Source organism: Cavia porcellus, unplaced genomic scaffold (genome assembly GCF_034190915.1).
Source record: "Cavia porcellus strain 051 isolate PalLab524CR breed Dunkin Hartley unplaced genomic scaffold, mCavPor4.1 scaffold_6, whole genome shotgun sequence".
Lineage (NCBI taxonomy): Eukaryota > Metazoa > Chordata > Mammalia > Rodentia > Caviidae > Cavia > Cavia porcellus.
The window spans coordinates 55,404,640-55,425,057 of record NW_026947489.1 but is presented as its reverse complement, the minus strand read 5'-3'; the positions used below and the strand labels follow the sequence as shown (position 1 = coordinate 55,425,057).

At 40.2% G+C, this 20,418-nt stretch overlaps 1 protein-coding gene across 1 annotated transcript in view; it reads right to left on the bottom strand.

The window, feature by feature from the left end:
- Positions 1–2,218: 2,218 nt before the first annotated feature.
- The window catches only part of Cntnap2 (contactin associated protein 2), a 1,917,858-nt gene continuing 1,899,658 nt past the window's right edge, over positions 2,219–20,418 (bottom strand). The window contains exons 23-24 of the mRNA XM_063250667.1: positions 13,996–14,076; positions 2,219–7,872 (exon numbers count right to left, since the gene is read on the bottom strand). Coding sequence (XP_063106737.1) covers positions 7,673–7,872; positions 13,996–14,076 — 281 coding nt within the window. The 3' untranslated portion in view covers positions 2,219–7,672. The remainder of the gene's footprint in view (positions 7,873–13,995; positions 14,077–20,418) is intronic.

Here is a 20,418-nt window from a genome sequence, read left to right as displayed (position 1 = left end):
TAATATTTCATATTTGATGTATGTTATTCTGTCTGTGGCCAGAACAGGAGCTGTTACTGCAGATTGAGCTCAGGGTCCCCACATTGAGCTATATCTAGGCTTTTAAAATGTTTTTTCTTTCTTTTGAGACAGGGTCTTGCTGAATTATTCAGGCTGGGGTTAAATTTGTGATCTTCATGTTTCAGCCTCCCAGAGTACTCCTACAGGCATGTGCCACCACATTTGGCTGTAAACATTTATTAAATGACTATTATCGTGGGTGTCCTTTAAAATTCATGTGATGAAGTAACTGTAGAAATAATCCCAATTATTTTTGGAAGATCATTATATATGTGTGTACTTACTTACCTGTAGCACTTCTTACCTAGCTGTAAGGAGAGATTTTTTTGCCTTTATTTGTACCTGAATATGCTTTCTTTCTGGCTTCAGAGGTTGGTCCTAATAGTAGGTTTTAGGAGGCAAGTTTTCACTCCCCCTTTCTCACCTTTTCATGACATAAAAATTGACTCTATTATTCTATCTGTTGTCTTCCTCGATTTAAAATTTTATCTTCCAACTCTCCATTTATGTACACAAAATAAGTTTGCGTCTCTGTTTTTTCTTTTTTTACTTTTTTTTTGAGACAGGATCTCATTATATAGTTCAGGCTGGCCTGAACTCACTGTAGCCCAGGCTGCTCTTGAATTTATGGTGATTCTCCTGCCTCACCCTCCCATATTCTCAGATTATAGGTGTGCACCACCACGCTCGACTCATCTCTGTTTTCATTCTGTCCTATTGGCACTTAAATCTTATAATTCTGAGTTCATGATTTTAGAGGAAATGGCTTTCTCAGCTTTAGGCCAGAGAATTTAAAAATTTGTTGCCTTTCTTTGGTGAAGAATTGACATGAGAATTGATTTACTGAGTGTCCCATGAGATTTGTTTATCTTCTGTACCCACAGAAGATACATGAAGATTATTGGAAAGACTGTGAACCCATGAGCGGAGAATAAAACTTACATTCTTACTCTGGCAAAATTCCTCGAGCCTCAGATCTTTGCAGAATTTTGTATTTTGGGGAGGAGGGACTCCTGGCAGAGAAGAGATTGAACATACAGGGACGCAATGAATTTGTGGCTTCAGGAGTATGTGTGCCTATGATAAGGATTTCTTGTATAATACTTAGCTTTCAGCCATAGACTTGTTTGGTAGGACATGAACCTTTTCTCGAAAAATAACAGCACAATTTCTTCTTTTCTGCACTCTGATGACCCATCAGGCCACATCCTATTGACAAAGTGTGAAATTATATGTATTTCTTTAATGTACCTCTCTCCCTGCAGCTCTCTGCTACTGCCCACCTTGTGCATAATAACATCACTGTCGTGGATCTTAGCAATTTCCTAGTACACATGGTTTGTGGTTAGTGGCATTGGAAAAGATAGTGCATGTGTTGTGGCTTAAAAGCTCTTGTTGAAGGTATTAAGTCCTCAACCTGTCAGTCCATAATTCTGAAATTTATCAACTTCTATTGTGTGTATTTCCTTTTCTCAAGGGACTTCACCTCACTCTCTCGGCACCTGTTGGATTGCATTTGCAAAGCAGCATCACAACAAATAATCTCAGCACCAACACTTCCTAAATATGCTGGAGTGCTACTATTGATTGATCTGAGGGACTGATAGAGATTACTGGAACTCACACTTCCTTACATCTGGATACCACAATGAGACTTGATTAAAGGGAAGTGGCTCCCTGGTGGTAATGAAAGATCAGAAAGCAGGATTAAGAGCATAGCTCTTAATGTATAAGAGGACACACTTGGAAAGCTTTCTACCCCCAATGCATCCTGAGACCTTCTTCTCTAGCCTATTGGCCTGGATCCTTTTGCCCAGCGTAACTCCTCATTTCTGAACATAGATCGCGATGTATCCTGCAGGTCACTTTATTCACAGTTAATCAAACTGTGTGTAAATTAATCCAAAAGATGATGTCAGTGTCTATTAAACTGCTTTAAGAAGAATGGGATTGTGAGAACATATGTGGCAAAAAAAAGAAAAAAAATTCCCTGGATGTCCCCAAATAAGAGCCGTCTCTGAGGATGGACCCTGTCCCTGAAGCTTTTAGGAAGATTCTGTTCCCAGCTGGAGTCTGCTTCAGCGCATGGAGCTGACCTTGGCTGAAGGTGGAAAATGACTTCTAAGCAACTCAAGTGATACAAAACACAAGGAATCACTTTTAGGATAATTAAAACTATTTTGAATTTTTTATTTTATCAATCTGGCTTCTAATATAATTTTAGATAAATGAAAGACATTCACAAAGAATAATAGGCATACATACATAATTTCCCTCTTTCATTCTAGTTTACATGCTGTTGCTTTTAGAGAGTGAAGTCTTGTGTCATTTCACAGGGATGGAGTCCTCCCCCAATTTACAGGAAAATAGCTGGCCTGGCTTCCCCAGCTCTAACCTTCCCTGCAGTCGCCATGCTAACTGAGAAAATTAGAAAAACTAGTAAAATAAAACTTTGAGTCAGTGATCTTGAGAAGTATTTCTTGGCTTGCTTGGGTGGAACTTCCATTTTTCAGTCTGCTGAAAGCCAGAAGGACTCTCATGTAAACTATCTGAGCCCTAGAAATGGTGGAGACCCCATCAGCAGGCCCATCTTTACCACACACATTAACCTGAAAGCTAAATTTGTAAATGCAGGTTCTATGTTACCATAGCTGTGCCTATTTAGATCTTTATGATCTCTCACCATGGTTCTTCTACTTCTGGGAGGATGAGTTTAAGTACTGCTGTATTGGAAACTCACTTTAGAGTTTCCAACATCACCATACAGGGTGAAACAGTAATGCAGGCACGGGACCACCAGGCCACATGAGAATGTCACTTTCATACTTCGTGTTGGCTTGTCTACAAGTCTGTCTAATTGCACTGAGGGCATGTGTAAGAGTAGGTAAGGTGAGCTTCAGGCCATGTCCAGGTGGGAATTCAGGGCTTTATGCACACAAATTGCATGCTAATTTCTCAGATTGGCTCCCGGGAGGTCTACCCAGTGAATAATTTAGCAATGCTCTGTAAGTGTCCATGCTCCTGGGCATGACCACACTGTTTTCTTTGGATGTGACGTACACCTGCAAGCTGGAAGGGCAGTCTTCTCCCGATTCCTCTGACCTTGGCTTTTGTATTTGGATTTTGAAGTACTCTGTAGTTAGGAGTCAGTGGCACGGCAAAGCTGTCGTATAATATAGGCAAAATGGCTTTAGCTTAAACACCAGGGGAAAGGGGACTGAAGTTAATTTGGCCAGGATCTCTGAATGTCTGGGAGGGAGAAAGCCTTGGGGCTCTGCCAGCTGACTCTTGGGGTCCACTGCCATCAAAATGTCATTTTAAAAGAGGGCTTATTGATGTTTTAGCCCGAATCCGCTGTGGACACAGTTCTCACCTATTTCGAGGCCTGGTGGTTCTCCTGGGAAGAGCATTTTGAGGACCTATTATTGACTGGCTGACTCCAATTCACTTTAATAACTGCTGCCTTTCTTTTTGAAACTACTTGATGGCATGGGAAAAGAAAAAGCAAAATGTTACGAGGTTCACATCTGGTGTTAGCTGGTTGAAGGCGTGATGAAAAAGGACCATGAACCCTGAAGAAGGTGATGGTGTGGTAGAGGGAGGAGAAGAAGAAGACGGGGAAAGAACAGATCGTATCGCAGAAGGAAACAGAAATTTCCTCCTGGCCCTTCCTGAAGACTTCATATTTTATGGGCTTCCTGAAGTACTCTCTGGAGTTTGCGCTCAGCCTGCTTGGCAGCTGCTTGACAGATGTTCCACAAGAATTTAAGGTCCACTCCTCAGCTCAGGCCAGTAATTCCTCTGCTGCCCTTGAATTCCTGCCCCTGTTAGCAGGATATGCTTTTTCATCAGTGCAACACAAGAGGAAACTTTCTACCCACAGCCCTCTAAACCATTGTTCCCAGCTCTCCATTAAAAACTTTCGTAGTAACTCCTTTTTCTAAGCAGTTGGTTGAAAGTGAGAGAAATGTATTCTTAAATAATAAGATGAGCTAGAGCATAATTCAATAGTAAAATAACTTCTATGTCCAGGGCTAGTGTCTTTGACCTCTACAGAATATGCATTTTGAGAACACAGAGTGATATGAACTTTCATTCATTCCAAGTTCCCTCATCCTGGTTTCTTTTCTTTTTTCTTTCTTTCTTTCTTTCTTTCTTTCTTTCTTTCTTTCTTTCTTTCTTTCTTTCTTTCTTTTGGCTTTCTGAGATAGGGTCTCACTATGCAGTTTAGGTTGGCCTTGAGCTTACTTTGTAGCCCAGATTGGTCTCAAACTTGCAGTGATCCTCCTGCCTCAGCCTTCTGAGTGCTGGGATTACAGGCCTGTGCCATCATGCCTGGTTCCTCCTAGTTTCTTGGAAAAAACATCGATGCTTGCTTTAACAGAGAGGATGTCTCTGGCATACAAACCCTAAACGAGCCATTAATGTTCACTGAAGTTTTAAAACCTCTTTTTGGTTTTAAAAAAAGTTATCTCCACTAGCCCATGTGTGCTTAGTTGATTGGGATATAAAGGCTCAAGATTTGGGGGGATCTAAGTGATACAGTTGGGTCATATAGTGTTGGAGAATTAGAAAATTGGGTAATGTCATCTTCTTCACATAATTAAATTATTTACCACTTATGGGGCATTGCATATGGCCTTTGTAAACAGATGTGGAAATTTTGGTGAAGCCCAAGGTCCCCAAAAGAGGACCCCTTGGCAGTTAATTTAGTTACCACCCTATCTCATTGTTTATGTCCTGTCAGGGGCCTACATTGTAACCCCTTCAGGGGGAGAAACTGCCATTGTCGCTGTCTCTGTGTCTTATTTGATGGTGACGGGGAAGCAGAGCTGACACCTGAGGTCAGTCAGTGTTGGGGCTGTGCACGTTTGGCGAGAGAAAGGTTGTGTCTTTGTATCATTTGTGGTGGGAAGGAGTAAAGAAGAGAGGGATGAGAAAGAAAAGGTGAGATGATATTATATCATCTTACTCTGAAGTCCTACCATGCTCTTGCTCTTCTGTTTGCATTGGCTCTATCATGTTGTACCTTATTGGATTGTATTACGTGTGAAAGTATAAACAAATTTCCTATGGAAAATGAGATAATATAGTAGCCATTGTTTGTTTTCTGTTATGTGGTTCTGAAAACCCTGTAATACTCTCATTATCTTGAATGTTTTTATACTATTTTATTATGTTTGATACTATTGTATATTAAGTTATACTCAACTATTTCAAAGAAAGAGACATTGTGGTAGTTACTGTTAATTATGGGTTGTCTTCTGGTGAAATACTGTTTTGCTTAAATTGTTCTGTTCTGATCTACTCTGTTATGTCCTGTTTTGTCTTAATCTCTTTAAAATTAAAAAAAAAAAGAGAGAGAAAGAAAAGGTGAGAACATTTCCAAACCAGGGCTTATTTTTGATGGCTGTAATCCCCTAATCATTTTGGAAAGAAAGAAAAAGACCAGAGATAATGCAGATAGAATTACAGCTATCATGGGCAATGTAGAAAACGATAAATTTCCATCTGGTATTATTTGTTAAGCATGAAAGTATACTGTAAAGTAGGTTTGAAGACATCAAAAATCCATAATCTTAAAATTTGTTGCCTTGGTGAGATGAAATAGCTTTTGCTTTCAGTACGTCATTTGTAGATATTACATTATTCTGATATTTAGTCACTGAATATTTCTCCAGTTTTATGTGTTTTGTGGGAGAATGATCAAGACTTTTTAAGACTGAAGATGTTCTTGAGAGTGTTTGAAGCGAACCAACTACTGGGAAATGGTGTCAGGATTCTCTTTTGTCCTGTTACTTTGACTCAGGGGGAGCGAATTTGTCCACTGTCTCCTTTGGAACATGCCAGCTATGGGTGCACGGGGCCATTGGTGAGTCTGGGAAAGGCTTTCCAGTACCAGGAAACTGAGATCCTCCCATAAATTGGACATACAGAAACTCTTGCAAAGTGTGTATATGTAATCCTCGCACATCAGAATGCACATTTTATTGAGCCAGACCATCAGAAAAATAACATCCATAGCTTGCTAACCTAATCTCATCCCTTCCAAGAAGAGAAAGAAAGAATTGATCATACAGAATTCTTCAACATGTTGGTGTCTACAAAATTTTAAAAAAGTTTTTAAGTATAGGAGGCCTGGTGTATAATGATCATAAATAGTGCTCATTCTACAAATAAATTTTGCTTTTGCATAATCTTTTTTTTAAAACAATGATGAAATAAATTCTTTTTTGGATAGCTCAATAGGAAGCAATGTCTTCATTTGTTTACATGGGTTCCATTATTTTTAAATAAGATTGGTGAATTCTTTGTTGCAATAAATTGTCCGAGGCTCCTGATTAAGCTAGGAGGTGACTGATTAGAATGTCTGTTCCTTGAGAAGCAACAACCAATTGCCATGTTTGCGATGAAGTTGAGATTCAAAAGTGTCTGTCACAGAAGACCTCTGAATCATGGCAGTGTGTTTATTGGTGGAACGACACGTGGGCAGCTGATTTAAAGTACAGCAGTGTCCCATAGGATTCCAGACCAGTACCCATAATCATGCGGCTTTATTATAGTGTGACATTTAGAGGACAGTCTGCTAGGATTTTATATCAGGGGCATAAAAATTTGAGATTTAAAGCAAAACAACAAGTGTGACCTAACTTGTGCACACACCGGGGAGTGTCTGTACACTGGCTACAACTATAAAAGAGACAGGAAAAAAATCATATTGTCTGGCTCTCATTCTCTATTGAGGTGCACATACATATATAAAGTCATCCCATGTCCCACAGATAAAACAGGAAAAGTGTTTCCTAACAGTTGGTCAGCACGGCATTGTAGCTGATAGTTACAGATATTGAAGAGAGCTAAGACTACATACATGGAACAGCAGTCTAGAATTCAGTGAAAAAAGGAAAATCAACAACCCCAATATATATGGATATATATGTTACTTCTCCTGGACCTTTAGTGCTTCTCTCCAGCTGAGTTGGTCACACTGCTGTGACAGATGTCAGTGCACACTCTTTCTTCAACAGCCGGTGTCAAGCCCTGCTCCAGGTCTCTTTGCAAACTGCAGATAGTTTCTTCTCGGCCCTTCCTTCTCTTTTCCAATTTATAGGACACCAAAAAAAAAAAAAATCTATGAACACAAACTAAACACTACAATAGCCTGTTAAAAGTTGACTCTATGCAAAAGGAAGAGAATGTTGGAGGCTGTATGGATGCACTTCAGCTTTTCTCGAGAAAAAATATCCACATTCTAAGGGCTCTTAAAAATGTAGAAAACTTGCCCTATTACCATGGGTTTCCCAAACACCTCTAAACACGCACAAAAGAAGACAGATATTACCTACAAATTTCAACCGTTGCTTGGACTCTAAAAGCATGTTTTATATTATTTTGCTTTGATACGGAAGGAGGGGAACTCAGCTATAAAGAAATATTAAAAAGTTATTATTTTTGTTTGTGGTGATCAGTCTCAGGAGTATTCCGGTGTTTGCCACCCCCAGCTTGTGCTGATACTTGAAGGATGTGCTCAGGAGTATGAAGCGGGGTGCTCTTGTCGCTTTTCCCTCCTCCCTGGGATCCCCCTCCCCATCCAGCGGCCAGCAGCCACCCCTCAAATGAGCCATTCCTTTTTGCTTTCGTCAATGGTCTCTGTGAAGTTGGGGTCGTTGTTCATGATGGCAGCGTCCGCGCTCTCTGCAGACTCTGCGCCCTTGGCCTCGTTGGTGTGGTAGGTGCCCTTGTGACGGAACATGTACCGGATGAGGAAGACCAAGGTGCACAGGATGGTGAAGATTACCACAGCGATGACCCCTGCGCACAAGGGGAGGACAGAGGGTTAAACAGGTCTTGCATAGGTCCTGTGTGACACCTCCCCCACACTCCCTCACCGTGGTTCAATCCCACCCAAAGCAACCACCACCCAGGCAACAGAGATCTAAGGGAGGTTTCTGCTCTGGCCACAAACAGGTAGCAGGCATCGGAGAAACTTGTCTTCCTGCCCAAAGAAACTAAAATACTGGACAAAATGTGTGAGAGGTCAGCTCTCAGACACTGGACAGTAGGTAGAACAGACACATGGTGAGTTGAATACTTTCTATAGTTTTCTAAATGGTAGCAATTTCTGGACAGCTGTGTAGGGAGGGATAGGAAAAATAATTCACAGTGAGAGTGCTCCCTAAGCCAGGAGGAGGGGGAGGGATGGGAGAAAGTGGACAGAGAAAGGGAGAAAGTTATTTACCAATTCATAGAAAGAACTTTAATAGAAAGAACTTAGAAAGAACTTTAATAATACATAGAAAGAACTTTAATAATCTGTCTCTTGGAGTCTGTGACTGAATGCTATTATGTGCATGTACAGGATGAAATTCCACGGGTATAGAACATTTCCAGAGCTCACAGAGAGGTGGGAGATGTTCACATTCTAAGCAACCACAGTGGTGAGACCTCACGGAACGTTTTGTAAAAGTAGGCCATGAGTGACAGCTGTTCAGGATTTAACCCCAAGTACTTTTAAAAGAAGACTAAAAGATCCAAAATGTAAGAAACTTAATTGCTTCTCAGAACAAACCTCTCAGTACTCATTAAAGGAAGGCAATCAAACCTCCAGTCTCAGTGGGACATTAATGATGCTTAGCATCCAAAAAAAAAAAAAAAAATCACCAAATACACAAAGAGAAGAAAAGTAGGAAACTGTCACTCAACTAGGAGAAAAACTGGTTAATTAGAAGGATATTCAGAAGTGACAGCGATAATGGAACTGGTAAATAAGAACTTATGCAAACACCACTCATAAGTAAGCTAGAGTAGCTGTATTAGTAAGAGATAAAGGATAAAATTATTCGATGCAATAAAGGACACTTCATAATGGCAAAATGTCAATTCATCCTGAGGAGATCATAGCTCTAAAGGTGTGGGCCTCTGATAGAACTACGGAATAAGTGAAGCAAAAATTGACAGCCTAATAGAGTTTGGCCAGTTCACATTTATAGTTGGACATTTCAACACCTTTCTGTTTGTAACTGATAGCACAATGAAACAGAAAATCAGTAAGAAGGTACAGAACCTGGACATTCCAAGTCAAATTTGTTAATAAGCCACAGGTTGGGAAGAAATACTTATAATACGTATTTCTGACAAAGGATTTGTATCCAAAATATTAAAAGAGCTCTTATAGGATTCCTGAGAACATGGCGGACAGACAACAGCAACTGCTGAACGCTCTCTAAAGGCTCGGCTCAGAGGCCAGGAATGATGCGGACTAAGGAGATACGAACCAGTAGAGATATGCTCTGCTGACTCAGGAACGAACTGGGCTGAGAGAATCCAACTTGGAATACAGCCCTGGCGCTAAAATAGGAACAGAAAAATCTCGGTGTGGAGACTTGACTCCGCGCCATCGGAAACCGCGGTTTGGATTTCCCGCCGCGCGGCGGCCGGCCACCTCCACAGCGGCTCGGCAAGGAGAGACGCGACCCCCGAGCTCTGGGAACGGGCGTCTGGGAACGGTCTCGGAAACGCGACGGGCAGGAAGGAAGGCTGACTGGTGGCGAGGTGAGCGAGGAACTGACTCCCTACCGCAGTCTGACTCCAGCGGAGGATTTTCTGGGCGCGGGCAGTCCTGTAAGAGCAGGGCGCGGCGGCAACTGCAGCCGCGCATTTCCCTCTCGGACGGGATTGGTGAAAGGTGCCTGGCCGGAGGGACGCTGCTCGCGGACTCCCTAGGCTGGCCTAGCCCAGATCCCAGAGCCTGACGGTGGCCCGGAGGAGCCACCGACTTCCGCGTAGGCTGCTTCCTCCGCAACTCCCTGGGGCGCAGCGGTGAGCGGGAACAACTAGCCAGCGCAATTCGATCAAGCTGTAGCTGACAGGCAGGGAAGCCGGGCCTCCTGTGTAAGATTACATTTTATAAGGAACAGAAAATATGGGGAAGGGAAGCAACAAAAAAGGCTCCTCGACCCCCAATCCTGAGAATCAGGCAATAGTGGACACTGTACCAATATACATTAAGCGCCATTTAGAGAGCCTCATAGACCAATTCAGGAATGAAGTTATCAATGACCTGAAGCTAGAAGTATGCAGAATAGTTAGAGAAATGCTAAGCACCACCCAGGAAAAAGCAGATGGTGGAGTGGAAGAACAGAAAAAGAGGGGAGAATTGCTTGATGGAGAAAACAGAGAAAGCATTGAGTATGTGAAGCAGGTGCAAAGGGACTATCAAGAAATCAAGAAATATACCCAAGACTGGCATAACAGCTTGAAAGAAACTAAGGACAGACTATCTGAATTGGAGGGCAGACTTGAAACATGGGAGAATGAAATGAAAAACTTCTTAAAAATAACAAAGAAACACACAGCAATAATACAAAGACAAGAAGATGATAAGAGGAGCCATAACTTAAGGATTAAGAACATAAAAGAAGAAGTAGGGACACAAACAAGTGAACTACAAAAGCTACTCACAGAAATAATCCAGGAGAATTTTCCTAATTTAGCAAAAGGTAAAGATACTCAAATGTATGAGGCATACAGGACCCCAGCTACCTACAACCCTAACAGAGAAACACCCAGGCATATAATAATAAAAATTCCAGAAATTCAATACAAGAACAGAATATTAAAAGCTGTAAGAGACAAGAAACAGATCACTTACAAGGGAAGACCCATCAAAATTACAGCAGATTTCTCTTCACAAACCATCAAATCACGAAGAGCATGGGGAGAAATAATTCAAGCTTTGAAAGATAATAATCTACAGCCAAGATTGAGATATCCTGCACAACTGTCCCTGGAAATTGATGGAAAAACGAGGTGCTTCCAAGATAAAGAGGAACTGGGGGAATTTGCAACCACCAATCCAACCCTACAGAAAGTATTGCAGGATATTCTAAAAAAAGAAAAATAAAAAGAAAAATACAAAGAACCCAGAAATAGGGGCGGGGAGGCCACAACGAATAGAGCAGAGACCAAAACGAAGAAGACAAACTGACAGCTACTGACAGAAAAAGAGCTCAACAGAAATGAGACAGAGAAGATTGGATGATAGGAACAGCTTTTTTTGGAGAAAATGACATCTTAATAGGTAATGCTGATTTAGTACCATCTTGTTTTGAGGTCTCATCTAGCTTTTGTTCTTCTGTCTCCAATGGTCTAAACAGGTTGTATCTTATTGGATTTTACTATGTACGATAATATAAGAAAAAACCTTTTAAAGACAAGGAGATTATACAGAGACCATTGTTCATTTTCTGTTGGTCGATTCTAAAAGCTCTGTAATGCTGTTATTCTCTTAAATGGATATACATTGTTTTGATATACTTAATGCTACAGTGTATGAAGTTGTACTCAAGGACTTCAGGGAGGGAGTCAATATGGTAACTATTTTTGGGTCAGGATTAGCTGGTGGTGAAACACTGTTCTGCTTAAATGGTTATGTTTTGATCTGCCCTGTTTCGCTGTTATGCCCTTTTTTTTCTCAATCTCCACTCCATTATTTACTTTTTTATTTTTACCCATTTAATTACAGGGAAAAATATAGCAGGATATAATATAGTAACCCACTTCGACTTTCTATTATCTCGATTTGAAGCCCTGTATTGCTCTCACCATCTTGTTTTTGACTGAGGTTCCTATATTCTGTTTTGCTGGATAGTATCAGGTTCGAAAGTTTAGGCATCAGCTGAGAAGATAATGAGATTCATTACAACGCCCATTCTCGTTAACTTTTATCTACTTTTGAAGACCTACAATGTCTCCAATGTTTTAGTTTTGTCGGTTTTATTCTTTACGGTTTTGTTCAATTGTATTACAACTAATGATATAGGCAATTCTATTAGAAATAGCGGGAGGCATTAGGGTAACCATTGTTGATCACCTTGTAATATGTTTTTATATTATCTATTATGTCCACCCTTTTGACTTGACCGATTCTGTTCTATTATGTCACATTTGGTTTTACTCTCTTCCAAAAAAGCAACAAGAACCGTGGGAGCAATGAAACCCAAAATGTGTAATAGTCACTGTACAAAAGAGAGGAAAAGAAAGTGCTCTAAACTATATAACTGCATGTATATTTAAAAGTATAAGATAGAAAATGATATCACAGAGTTTTATTGGATCATTGAACGGAACTGTTTGCAGTATCATTGGTGGAATGTCCACTCTACAAGCTTTAATTTTGTGACTTGAACAATTATTTCTAAGATGGCAATATGTAATCCATTAACTAGTGATTTCCTACTGCGCATTTTTTTATTCTGTAAATCTGTATAACTTGTACCCCTTCACTGTTTTTTTTTTCTTTCTTTTCTTTTCTCCTTAAATAAAAATTAAAAAAAAAAAAAAAAAGAGCTCTTATAATTTATTACCAAGAGTCAAACAAATCTTATTTTAAAAAATGGAGAAAGATTTAAATAGTGACTTCACATATATTGCAATAAGCACATAAAGTTAAGTTATGCTTAACATTACCAGTGATCAGATAATGCACATTAAAAGCACAGAGATACATGTATTACTCACTACTCAGTCACGAGAATGGCTGAACAAGAAGATTAACAATACCAAGAGCTGATGAGACTGTGGAGCAACTTGACCTCTCAGATATGGATGGTGGGATGGAAAAATGGCTCAATCATTTTGGAAAACCATATGGCAGTTTTGAATAAAGGTTAACATCCCCTCTCTATAACATCAGGAATTACAAAGAGCAATTAAAATTTTTGTTCGCAAGAGACTTTCACAAATAGCCCAAATCTGGAAACAAACCAACAAGTTATCAACAAGTAAGTGGATAAAGCAAATTATAGTGTGTCCATTCAATGGAATGAAACTTGGCAGGAAAAATAAATGGATTACTGATAGAGGTATCAGTGTTACCAGAGCTCAGAAACATGTGGGGCAAACAGGAGCACATGCCATAATATACTATGTGATTCCAGCTTTGACTCTAAAGGAGGCAGAACTAATCTACAGTGACAAAAGCAGATTAAAGGTTGCCTTGGTTGGGAGCGAGGCAAGGCAGGATGAGCTCCCAAAATGCAAATGAGGTCTTTCTGGTCTGATGGGATGGTTCTGCACATCGTAGGGGTGGTTATGGGTGATGCTCTTGTCCAAACTCACTTATCTGTTGTGTAGCACATTTTAACTAAGTTGATTTTTAGAAAAGCAGAAAGCAACCGGACAGAGTCCTTCTTGAGACTGTACTTGAACTTTGGCCAATGTGATGAAAACATCTTATGAATACACTTTAATTTTACAGTCTTATGTATTTCTTATAGGTATCTATTTTCTTCCCACGAGCAACAAACATATTGGCTAAGCCATGTCGATGTTTAAAATTATTATGAGTTTAAAATTATTATGTTCACAGTATTAGCTACACTCAGAGAGACAAGAGTCATTTTTCTGAATTTAGACAGAAATGGTCCACAGGTGACAGGGCTCCTACACTGATCCAGACATGAGGAACTCTAGTAGGAGAGTCAAACTTTTCTCCAGCTATCTATGATGAGAAGAAACAACGTGAATATTTCAAGTGCTCTGGCTTACTTACTTCCTGATCAATTTACTAAGATACCTAAAACCAGACTGCAAAATTCGTCTCCATCTTTAAGTCATTTTGGATCACTTGGGGTAGGAGAAGGTGCTAGTGAAAGGTGGAGGTGATAAAGAAATGTCCTAGCTGTTGCCACTACTGCCAGCCTAAATATTCAGACTCCGTCTGGTTTACGATGATCAGCATTAACAGGCAGCCAGGTTCCACTAATCACAGGTTCCTAACATTGTGCTTCACAGTCTTACATTGTATTTCAACAGTGAGATGAATCACCTAAGAATACAGACAGTTCTTTCGTCCCCAAGACTACTGTGTGATTGAAAATCATTACTTGTCACAAGTGAGTAGCCACATGAAAGCCTATTTCATACATCACCTACCTCCAATGATGGCAGAATTTCTGTTGACTCCATTTCTTATGGCTTGGCCTTGTCCTGGGTTATATGGAAAATCAGCACTGGCTGTACAGAGAGAAATGAAGAGTCAAGTGTGTTACTAATCTCAGATAATCTGATACCTTTCTTCACACAACATTCTTGTTTTCTTAAGTGAAACCTCCATTTCAGATGGACTTGTTTTGCTAGTGTCTCCTATGAAAATCCCAGAAAACTTTGCCCTTGATCTTGCAGTTCCTCTTTGCACAAAGATTATTAAAGACTTCCCCCAAAATAACACCTAACCAGAAAATAAACCCTCCCTGGTCATTACCATGGTGATGGCCAGTGCCATGCAGATTATACCTTATTACTCTATGTATTGGCTGTAAGGTCAGGATAGGTTGATTTGGGCTAGCATTCCTGATTCTAGTGTTTAAGGTTGTTAGATTTTGTGGGGAAACTCAGTAGGTACAAATGATAGCTCATTTGGGGGAACACTGGAGAATCCTCAGCTGACTTGCTGCTGTTCCACCAATATACAAGTTTACTTTTAGAATATCCCTGGCCCTTGGTATCTGCCAGGATGGTTTTAGGACAGTCCCCCCCCCTTGGACTATGAATTTATCATCTCTATGTAAACTAGGCATATAGAACCTTCACATATCCTCCAGCATATTTCAATAATCCCTAGATTTCTTGTAATACCTAATGCATTGTAAATGGTATGTAAAAGTCATTGTACAGCATTGCTGAGAGGATAATGAAAGGAAAAAGTCCATACAGACACGGCTGTTTTTGAGTATTTTTGGTCTGAGGTTGGTTGAGCCAGCAGAGGTGGGATCTATGGGTTTACTTGCTGATGGTTTCATCACCTCATGTTTGGCTCAAATCTGTTCCCACCCACCTTTACTCCACTCAGAGTGGGTGGCACCGGCAATGTCTGCAGGTGAGCTTTGGACAGCCAACAGCCTTAGCTTCAAAAGTAATTATGACTTGAAACAAATATTTTGCATGACTCTAAAAAAAACACTATATGTGTCAGGAATTTGTAAAGGAGTAAAGTTTCATAAATGCTGAGAAGAATATGAATGGCCAAAAAAGTTTCTATTTCTTTCCCCTTTTCAAAAGTCAAGATCTGTTGTGTTAAATTTAGATGCTTCTCTTGGGCACAGAAATTTCAAGCACACACAAAGAGTGCAGGTGTTGATGTTGCTGTGTTGGTCAGCAGTGCTTCTGTGATAACCCACATGAGCTCATGGTGGTGCAAAGCCTACTTTGGAGTTTGGTTTGAGAAGTTATGTTAAATCTTCCTAGAGGCAGCTTCTTCTTCGTATAAAACTCTGGAGAACAATGCTGAGTGGTACCAATTCAATGTACAAAATATCTTGAAAGTAGATACCTGGTATAATTCAAGAAGTACACACTAGTAAAATAAAGTGCTATGATTCAGCAAAAAACTCAGTAGAGATTGTTTTCTAAGAGGAATTTATACCTAGCTATAGACTTCCAAGAATCTCTAGGACAATGACAAAAATGAGTAGACCCCTTTCTCATTTGCTCTGAAATCTAGCAACTCTCTGTTATCCCAGTACTCTGGGAGGATGAGGCAGGACAATCACAAATTTGAGTCCAGCTTTGGTAACCTAATGACTTAGCTAGTCCTTGTCTCAAAAAGGGGGAGGGTTGGGGACACAGTTGGAAGGTACCGAGTTCAATCACCAATACAGAAAAAAAAAGTAGCTACCAAAAAGAGAAATTTCAGAATCAGCACTTGCAATTTAACTCTTTCTCTCTTACATTTGATATCCATACCTAGGGCCAGAGGAATTATTCTTCCCTAGATGGACAACTACCAAATTACTTCAATCATTAGTATCATTCAAACTTGATGGCTGGTTAAAACCACAGACTATAAGAAATGATGCAAATGAAATTTAACTCTGCTTCCCCAGGACTTCCTACAGTCTCCTAAGTCTTTAGTTGGAGGATGCAAAAGAGGTCTATAGTGTTATTCATTTGTTTTAACTATTCTGAACCTAGATAGTTTAGGGAACAGTAAATTACAATCTGGTTAACTACTCCTCCCTTATCTCACTCTTATTCCCATGGAATTTTTTGGACTGGGCTGCATGGTTACATATACACATGCAAAATTCCAAATATCATCCCAAGAAGGTAACAATCTTTCCTTCTCAGGCTTATTGCCTGATATTAAATTGATCCTACATTTAGCCTATGTGAATATAACTGATTTACATAAAAACATAGTAGGAAGGAAATTTAGCAGTTTTTCTTTAAATCTGGGTCTTTTCTCCAGAGAAGAATTCTTTAATAGTGTAACACATCTTTTCACTTTGTAGAATACCTACTGTACATCAAACTCCATTCTATGTATACACGATGAACCATAAAATAGGAAACAACTACTACCAAGAATTTTTCCGATCCCATACGCCTACTGGCCATTGCACTCAGCATTGAAGAGTTTGGCTTATACAGTGAAAGTTACTAATGTGGGGTGGTTTGAATTAAGAACTTTCTCCATTCGTGGCACATTGCGTGAAATGCTTTGTGGCTTCCACACAGTAACTCATACAATTCACATAACCATGAAGCAGTAAGACTTACTTATTAATGCATATAATTTCCTGACCTTGACACCCTTAGACTCAGAGCTGCTTCTCAAGGACGAAAGCTTGTATGTTCCCTGCCTTGTCTCCTTGGCATTTTCCAGACCTTTTGATGTTGTAATTACATTTCTTTTCTGATCATTATTTTGTCTGTGTTCTTCTAAAAAGTTATTTAACTTATGAGTAGCCTAGTTGGATAAGAACAGGAAAGGATAATTCCAAAACCAATGATCTTCCCTCTCCTGCCTTGATGACTGAGAAGAGACTGGTCTTGAGGAGGTCTGAGCTTTTGGACAGTTTAGTTTGGGTGGGACACATAAATAGAAGAGTCTTTTTAGGAAATGGGAAGAAAAACTTGTTTGGTTTTGGCCAGGTGTCTAGAGGATAGTTATTGATCCTCTAGACACCTGGATACTTTGTGAATGGGTCTTATTTCTCATTGCTTTTTGAGAAACCCAGAAAGCTCTTGCCTTCCTTTAAATCATGTGAACCTAGAAAATAGATGATGTATGGTGGCAAAATATTCCTCTGGTGATGTTCTTACTATTCTACTGGGTGGAAGTCATAATCCTGTGCATGTTTTGCTTTGCTGCCTCAGGTAATATGGTGAGGGGACTCCAGCATGGTTTTTCTCTGCTTCAAAGCCTGTTTTCAGGTATGGATCATATTTGGTCACAAAACTGCAGTAAAACACACTTACATATGCTGGGGTCCTCTATCCAGGTCCCTTTAGTCATAAGAGCAATGGAAGAAGTGAGCTGAGATGGCACAGGAGAATGATATGAGCCAGCGAAGAACATTAAAAACATCCCAGGATGCCTTTGATGTGAATCCAAACTCCTTGGCATGGGAAAGGAAGCCTGCTTAGAACTGAATTTCTCTCGTCTCTTTCCTCTTGGGACCACTTTTTCAACTCAGTCTTCTGGGTCGCAGCAGATTCTTGATGGTTCTGGCCACCATGTTTCTGGTAATTTGGATGCTGCTCTCTTCGTAGACATCTGGCTAACCTTTCCCCTCTCTGTCCATTAGATCTTACGCTGTTGCTGACAATATCTTCTGCTCCCTGAGATGAAGTGGTTAGCACTCTCTTCAGTGGTTATAATCTTAGTTCTTATAAGTCTTTTAGGGTAGCTGTCCTCTGAGAAGCAGGGGCCAATCTTAACCCTTTTTGCATTTCCAGACAATAATGCTGTTGCAGAAAGGGCAAAATGGGTATTCATTGACTGACCTAGTTAAAGTCATTCTATTAGGGGTTGTATAAACACTTGTGTAGTCTCTTCAATAACAGTCTTCCATGCTGGCATGATATTAAAATCAGCTACGCACTCTCTACTAAAACCTCAAATAAAGCAAGATTCTTATTCTTTCCAACAAAGGAAAGGAACATCTTAAATATAGAAAAGATATTCATGATTCTTTGTCCCCTGTACTTTGGATATTGTTAGAAAACCATTAGTGGGAAGCCCTCAGGTCAGCAGGAACACTAATGAAATCCAAGGGCAGAATTCTGTTTTTTGGAACATTCTTATTTTCATAGCTTTATTTTATAACTTGTGCCTGGTTGTCTTAATGCGTATGAATACTCTCTCCCTTGAGGCAAAGCTATTTTATTCCAGCAATCAGGGCAATTGCTATTTTAATAGATATATTTCATTGTAGCGGTCCTGCCCCTGTGCACCAACATTCTCTTGGAAATGTGTGTAGAGAATATGGTGAAAAGATGTGGCTGACACACAGATGGCCAAGCTTACTCATGACACTTGTCTGCTGCTAATACCCATTTGCCCCCACCTGCTTTGCTGGGAGAGATGAGCAACATTAGGGGTCTTACTATATCAAGGAACCTGTATTTTTGGAAATATTGGAGTGTTAATTTAAAATAGGCCAGACAGATATTAACAAATTTGGGGTGTTAATTCAAAATTTGGTGTGCTAATTCAACATAGGTTAGACAGATGTTATCAAAGCTCAAGCCAAGACTTGCATTAGATACACACAGACAATATATACTACACATTTTTTCTGGTCCCCAAATGGTTATAATCACCAAGCATGGTGCCATTCCAGCTTGGGTTGAGTGTCTCACAGAAGCACATGCATCTCTGTACATTTCCTTGCTCATATCCTTTTGGTTTGGTTATTTCCAGTGATGGAACCACATGCCATGTTTCCTTTCAACTCCCAGAGATTGGCTTTCTGGCCCTCCTCCATCCAGCACAGGCCAGGCAGGCCAGGAAGGACAGTTTGGAGGAACTGATCATGAGAGATTCTTCTACTAGGAGTGGGCCAGTGAACAGGCTGCCTAAGTCGTCAGAGCCTTCACATTTGCACTGCTACCCTCCCCTCCTTACCCACAGATAAGGTCCCAAACACTCATACCCAGTCATACCCACACTGTGATACACAGTCCTCTTTCCATTGTCTTTGTCTTCTGAGAAGCAATCTGAGATTATTCTATTAGTGCATTTCCCCCTTTCCCCTTCCTCTATTTTTAGGTTGAGAAAAAACTCAGGAAATAATAACCAGCACATTTTGTCAGAAAAGGCCTAGTAGAAGTTGCTCCTGATAGTTATATTGCTGTAGGAGAACAGTCATGGTACTCTTTCTCTCCCCTCAAAGAATAGAAAATGATTGTTTTAATCCATTTCTAAAAGCATTTCTCTCTTCTCTCTACTACCTGAATGATCTTATCACAAAAGCAAGATGACAGTCTCATTAGAACCTTCTATAGCTGTGTGCTGGGCATAGCTGAGGAAGGGGTCCTTAACAGCTGACATAATGGGGACCACCAGATGTGTGGGATAAGTCCAGATTCCAACATTAAATGACAAAGCTTCAAGTCACCATGTAGGTTGTTTATATGTGTGAATGATGTGGTTTGAATCTAAAATATTCCCTTAAAGTCTGACGTGCTGGAAGGTGATTGGCTCATAAGGACACTACACTCATCAGTGAATTAACCCATTGATGAGTTTATGGCTGAAGGTAGGATTAGGATGCTGGACTTAGTTTAAAGAGGTTTATCACTGAAAGCAAGACCTGGAAGGATGTATTCTTGTTCCTGACTCTTCTCTTCTCTCTCTGATTCTTGGCTACCATGGAGTGATCAGCTTTCTTCTACCAGGCCTTTCCACCATGCTGTTTCTGCTTTGGTGCCAGTTGCCATGGACTTAACCAATGGAAACCTTGAACCAAATCAAGCTCTTCTCCTATAAACTGTGGATATTGGATATTTTGTCTCAGCAATGGGAAAGATGGCTAATACAAGCTCTAAAGTCCAAGTTTACATTAAAGAAGTAATTGCTTAGACTCTAGTGTCCTCACATATCAAACTCTCTAGTGACCTACCCAAATCTGAAGTTCTGTGACATGACACAATTTTCAAAAGCAAAGTTACAAAAGTGGCAAAGTATCAAGTGGTTGGTAGTGATAGAATCAGTCTTGGAGTTTTCCTTCTGTCATGGAGTCCCAAAAATAAACATGATACTCAAATTTTGAAAGCGTTCTGTTTAGGAACTAACAATAGCCCCTCCCCTAAGTCCTTTGCATGTGTTAACTCACGGAAGGTTTGTGAGGTTGGCACATTCTTCTCATTTTGGATGTATAAAAATTTGAGTTCATGTGATCAGAAAGTGGTGGAGTCAGGATTTGAATCAGTGAAATTGGTTCTAGAAACTGCAAAACACTTGGTGGAGCTGTCCCTGAAGGGAAGGGCTCCATCTACACCAGCTGTCAAATGACCCCCATGAGTGTGTGGTCTCAAGGCAGCCAGCCAACAAGCCCCACTGTTTCCCTC